The following is a 6,646-nucleotide window of genomic DNA, read 5'->3' on the forward strand; positions in this document are numbered from 1 at the left end:
ACCTACAGCGGCAATGCAGCCTCCGAGTGGGTGAAGATCAAATCAAGGCAGAAATAACGTCCCACGGGCTGTCAGAGGTTATGGCTTCTTCAGTGGGGCCCATCGAGACGAAAGAAGGCTTCACAGGCAGGGATGTGGAACAAGCTGTGAAAATGGGGTGGGCTCACTCGTGGTTGGTTCGAGAGGAGACGGCTCATGAGCCGTCAGAGTCAGACGCAGAAACCGTGAGACGTTTGACCCAAATCACCTTTGAAGGCTCTCAGAGACGGGAACCGTCAAAGAAGAAGCTTCATGTGATTCATAGGAACAGAATCAAAGCCTGAAAGTGAAGCAGTGACATCACGAAGTACATCATCATCACCCCCCCCACACACACACAGTAATAACAGAAATATATCAAGTCACACTTCCTCTTTGCATACACACACACTGTAGGGGTTTTTCCCCGACACACTGTGTAAGAAATAATTAAACGCACACAAAATGAATCAGGCAGACAAACTTCGATACTTTACCGGTAAGGAGGGACCTTGCTCGCCCAGCGGCTGCGACCAAAAGACCTCTCCCCCGAGACCTCGCGGCCTTTTTATTTACACGGTGAAAGTAGGTGGTCCCAGGTATTTACATAGATCCCTACCCCCTAGAGACAAAGGGATCTCTACCTAGAGAAACACTCGTGGTCACCTCCATCTTAAAAAACTCTACAATGAAACAATGAAAATACAACAATAACTCTAACACACACACACACTGAGACTTCATTTGCAGCATGTCAGCAGCATTTGACCAAAAAGGAATTTGATTCAAATCTCAGCCACTTTGTTGTTTGTTGAATATTCAACTTTGAACTTTGCTACATGGGATAGAGCAAAGCTCCTGTCTCATATGCAAATAAAATAAAATAAAATATTGTAGCCAAACTCAAGTAGGAGTCCAGCATAGTGGTACAAATACATGCAAACAGGCGAAAGCTTCCCTGCAGAATAGAGGACGACGTAAAAAAAAAAAAAAAAAAAAACTTTGCTCCAGAAAAAAAGTGTGAGAAAGAGAAATCTAAATCTGTATTTACTAACTGCAGTGAGGCTCCGTGTCGTCATTGGACACGTTCAGGGGACAACACTACACAGGGAGGGCAGGTTGCACCTTGTCCCCTGTCCCAGTCGTCATCTGGCTGCGGTCCAGGCTGATGGACGTTGTCTCCACTTCCTCGGCTTTAATCGAGGAACCTTTGAGGTTATTCGTCCTTCATCAGACTGTAGCTCACTATTTGGAGTGATACTACTTTTTTTTTTTGTGCATGTAAGATATTGATGACGGCAGGTCAAAGTCAGCAAAAGTGGAATAAATGGACTATGCACTGCCAGCGAGGGCCGATGATGACGATGACGATGATGACGATGTCTACACTGGCTTGTTTGGTTCTGACTGTGGGAACGACGTTGGCTTTTGGGCCAATCCAACGCGTGGAATTTACGTTTCTGTTGCCTGCCGGCAGGACAGAGTGCTTCTACCAACCCGCCGTTAGCAGCGACAGCATGGAAGTTGAATATCAGGTAGAGGATGCATTTCTCGCTATCGCTCTCTTGCCTTTCTAATGGGAGCCGTGCCAGTGAGTTATTCTGAGCAGCTTTGTTAACGCCTTTTAGTAATAGCTGACTAAGAACAAGCGAACAGTAAAACAGTAATTGAACTTTGGTCTTGTAGATAAGTACACTATCACTGCTGCTGAAGGGGGGGGGGGGAATACCTCTCACATAAAAACACTACGATGATATTTCCGTAGAAACATAAGCGTGTCTGAAGTCCAGTTCTACATACATATGCAGTACTTGTGTATATATTTATCATGTAGCACATTTCTTATAAAGTCTCTTGTTTTGTGTCTTTGACCTTTGTGACCTTTGCATTGCATCACCTCTTATAATCACACACACACACACACACACCACAGTTCGTTGCACCGCTGCGTCTTCTAGCAGCTGCACATTAGCGTAGCTGCACCTTTAGCACAAAGCCCGCCGGGCTGAGAAGGTGTGATCGCACTGGTGTCATTCACTTATCTGCTGAATCTTCTCAACGCTTCACTCAAATGATGGTAGTCACGGCAACACCTACAACTTCCTGCAAGGTTAAGGACAGCTTTGCAATTTCATGATCATGTGGAGGAAATAAAGGCCTATATTATGTATACATTAGCAAAATAGGAAAGCACTCGGAGAGCGCAGACCTTCGCCAAGCTCAGAGTTGATGTGATTTAGCTGATTTAGAATCAATAAATGGAGTTTTCAATGTTAAAATGTCATATTTTTTTCCCTGACCTTTTTTTGACCCCCTTGAGTGTGATATTTGGTGAGTGAATTGAATGCATCTTTTACGTGATATGAATGTTTTGGAAAAAGCCTCCATTATAAGTAAATGGGAAAATCCAGACTTTTTGTATCCAGGCAGGGATCCTGATTAGACCAAGACCCATCTCAGGTGTCTTTTTATCAGGATCCATCCACAGCTTTTCCATAATCTTGCTAACAGGCCAAAAAACAAACAGACAGACAAATAAACATCGTCAAAAACACATAACCTCCTCGGCGGATGCAACAAATCCGTTGACCTGCTCCGATGTGGAATCGACTCAGCTATAAGTCGACGCTTGTTACAAATCTTTATCTCTAATATTAAATGCACAGTAGGATGAAACACAAGTGTACCCCCCATTTTTTTGAAAAATATTGATAACATCCACAATCTGGATCCGATCCGGATAGAATTCGGTGGTACGATAGCGGTTCCATAAATATCTGCCAATAAACAACCGAGATAATGGGGAACAAATTCTGAAGCTCCAATTACTGCAATGTTTACGAAGATTCCAAAGTGATCCAGAATCCAAGATCTCTTCTGGATCATCACCCAAATTTGACAGACAGACAGACAGACAGACAGACAGACAGACAGACAGACAGATAGATAGATAGATAGATAGATAGATAGATAGATGATGGACGGACGGACGGAGAGACAGATGCCTGCAAAAACATAAGATCCTCGGCCGAGTTATTTTATGAGCCCCAGAGGTAGCTCGACGTGATTTCATCAACGCATCCCTGTCAGCACTTCTGTGGTGTGTTGAGCTCTGTCCTCACATGAGGGGGCAGCAGCGTTTCGTACACAGTGGAAGTGGATTTTCCCGGCGTCACACAAACTCACCAGTTTTTATATGTTGGATGTCATGTGAGCTAAATTGTTCCTGCTTTACCAGAGTGTCAGTAAACCTTTAGTGTGGAGGGTGGGGCTGTGGAGAGGGTGGAGATGTGATATGGGTCCTGTTCTCTTTCAGGTGATCGCCGGGTCGGGTCTGGATGTTGGCTTTGTTCTCATCGCACCCAGCGGAACCCAGCTGGTCTCTGATTCCAGGAGATCCGATGGCATTCACTTGTGGGTCAGCCCAAATGCTTTCTACCACTATCTGCCTTTGTTGCTTTCCATGTTGGCGTTCACAGTCTGTTGTAAATGTCACACTGCAAGTTCATCAAATTACAAGATGAAATGTCGTCATTTATTTTCACGGTTTATTTATTAATTTGTCAATGTAGTATTTATTTCAAACATTATACAACATATCGTATATGTCTGAACTCTTCCTTCCTTTACATGAAGACATTCTGCATGATAAATAATAATAATAATAAGATTTTGTTTGCCACCATTTCTCCATATTCATCAGTCGCTTCCTTCATTCTATCATCATGATTAGCACCGTTAGCACCATTAGCACCATTTGCTGATGTAGGGTGTGTCTCTGCGGTTCAGCGCTTTTCTGTTGACACACTTTACTTGTGAGGTTGCGTGAAAACAACACCGACACATTTTTATTTTCACAGCCATTGTCCCACTTTACAAAACCACTTTGGTTTCAAACATTTTTTTTTTTATGTTCACAATTTCCGTACCACGTGCTTATTTTGATACATGACACCATAATGTTTTTGTACCATTTATATATACAGCCATTAAAACACTATAACCACCTATAAAAGTGTGGAATTCTATTACCTCCTGCTTTCAGCAAACGACATGTAATAAGCAGTAACTTTTACTTACATTTTTCAGGGCAGGCACCAATACAACTGAACTCACTCTGCAGTGTTATTATAGTGAGGCAGGGAAAGGAGATGCTCCATTTGGACAACTTTATGAGATAATAAAGTGTGTTTTCTTTTTGCAGGGTGGAACCCACAGAGGGCGGAGACTACCGGTTGTGTTTCGACAACAGTTTCAGTAAACTGTCAGAGAAGATGGTGTTCTTTGAAGTGATCATCAATAGTCAGAGTAGGACGGGTGGAGACGAGTGGGAAGACATGGCCCTGGCAGAGAGCTTGGTGGAGTACAGACTGGATGACCTCAGGGTGAGAGCGGAGAAATGCACTCCAGGCAGCTGATATTATACACCTGCACACACTTCCACCTCCTCCTTTGTGCCCTTCATCCAGGTGAGACTGGACTCTGTGTACCGACGCCTGGAGAGGAGCCTCCAGACCCAGACGGTGCTGCGGGCCTTTGAGGCAAGGGACCGCTACCTCCTGGAGGACAACCTGTGGCGGGTGTCCTTCTGGTCCTGTCTCAATTTGCTCGTCTTGCTCGCTGTTGCTGCCACTCAGATCTGCACCCTGAGAAGACTCTTTGATAACACCAAGCGGATCTAGTGAGGACTACGACCAGTGGCGTAGGACTCTGAGGAGGGGGGGGGGGGGCACAGGGAAAGGTGTGGATTTCTTCTCTTTTTCAGGAAGCTTCAGCTTTAAAGTTTGAGCTGAACGTTATGTAATCTACTCCAGCATGTATTGTAGAGACCTGCATAAAAGCTAGAAAACCACAGCCGCTCTCACTGGAATAATGTTTTATTGAATTTTCAATTCTGCATTTTTACATCGACACCAACCCATCCCATGTTTGATTGAACCCGCAGCCCACACAAACTGAAAACGTCCCCAAACTTCGATTGCTGCTCACGCCCTCTAAATAAACTGATGGATTTCTCCCTCTGGAGGTTAAAGAGGCAGAAAACACCCAAATCTTTACCCTGAAACAGAATTCCCCCCCGTCATCATTTGGATGAATTTGTTAAAGGCGTTATGCAGAAACCTCTAGAGGCGGCTCAGATTCCTGAGCGGTCTGCATTTTCTGCTTCACTGCTTACAAATGTCTTTATCATCACAGACACCCTCCAATATGAAAGAAAAATATTTACTTGGTCCTTTGTAGATGGGTGAAATAAACAAGCAACATATTATTTTGACTTCTAACTTGGCCCTGCTCAAATATTTCTCAGGTTTCTCGTATAATAGAATCTACTTTACGGCCTCAATAACTAATTATTACTGTCAGTCTTTCTTGGTTTTGTTTGGGGGGTGCAAACTAAATATCCTTCTGCAGTCCTGCTGTCGCAGATGGAAGTCATTTCCACTTCAAGCCGGTCGAGGTCACCACTGGTTTCGTCGGGGGGGCAGGCGCCTGTTCAGGAAGAATCAGCCAGCATTAATTCCATCGCTTAACCTCCTGACATGCGTTACGCAGCAGCTCTAGCAGGAGGTCGGAGGTCATCCTTCACGCTCAGCAGAGGACGTGATCAGCCAGAACATTTATTCATGAAACTTGGCGATTAGAAATCTGAGAAATATCTTCTTATGCATTCAGGATGTGTGCCGTTATAATTAGAATAACCCCACCCACCAAGATTATAATACATTTAAATAGATCCGTTTTCACCTTTAGACTGAAGGATCGTCACGTGTTGAGCAGTATTGGAAAGTCACTTTTGATTAACTTAAATTCATCGTTGCGAGACACAAAATGTGTTGGGACGAGTGGAAGGTTAAATTCTAAGATGCTCCAACTAATAAAAAGCAGGCACATCAAAAGGCTCCTATTTATTCCATTTTTAAAATATTGGGTTTCTTTGTTTAGCCTTTCACACCTGGTGAAAACATCCATTCTCAGAATAAACCCTGCAGCGGCTCGCTGGTGACAGAATTTGCAGGCTCATTTCATCTTGCGCGGGTTCAGTCGGGGGGGGCAAAGGAAAAGAGAAACAAGAAGGGTGGCCGAGTTAGCGGATCACAGGACACAAGGAGACACCAACCACCACAGACAGGCCCTTTTATTGTACACAACGCCTCTTTATTTATTCTCCATTCTAAATCAGTTCATGTTTTTTATTCAGATCATTTAATTGCTACAGAGGCACTTAACAAGGTTTTACGAGCAAAAAAAAAAAGAAAAAGAAAAGAAAAGAGATCTTTGCAGGTTGGTTTCCAACCCCCTCCCAGCGGATCTGGCAGAAAGGGGATGGAAAGAGGAAGGAGGCGGGTTACATCCATTAGGCAGAAAGGCGGTAGCGCCGAAACCTAACGACACTTAAAGTCTGGGCTTCTCGAGGGCAGGCTTGGGTGACGGGCACGGGATCGTTTCAACCAATATATTAAAAGAACCTCTGATTGTGGATTCAGAGTTGTTCTAGATTTATTTTACTTCTGGTGCCGTCACTGAAAGCCAGACCTGCAGAAATCCACATGAGAAATATCACACTCCGCCTTGAGAGCCTATCATTTGGGATTATTTTAAATTCTTAGTTTTCCCCTCTTAGATCACT

General features: G+C 43.9%; 1 protein-coding gene across 1 annotated transcript; it reads left to right on the forward strand.

Moving 5' to 3' along the window:
• Positions 1–1,382: 1,382 nt before the first annotated feature.
• On the forward strand, positions 1,383–4,700 carry tmed1a (transmembrane p24 trafficking protein 1a). The gene is made up of 4 exons (XM_068750285.1): positions 1,383–1,553; positions 3,335–3,432; positions 4,223–4,403; positions 4,488–4,700. The coding sequence occupies exons 1-4, from the start codon at positions 1,383–1,385 to the stop codon at positions 4,698–4,700; spliced, it is 663 nt and encodes a 220-aa protein (XP_068606386.1).
• The last annotated feature ends 1,946 nt before the right edge of the window (positions 4,701–6,646 follow it).

Source organism: Brachionichthys hirsutus, chromosome 16 (assembly GCF_040956055.1).
Source record: "Brachionichthys hirsutus isolate HB-005 chromosome 16, CSIRO-AGI_Bhir_v1, whole genome shotgun sequence".
Lineage (NCBI taxonomy): Eukaryota > Metazoa > Chordata > Actinopteri > Lophiiformes > Brachionichthyidae > Brachionichthys > Brachionichthys hirsutus.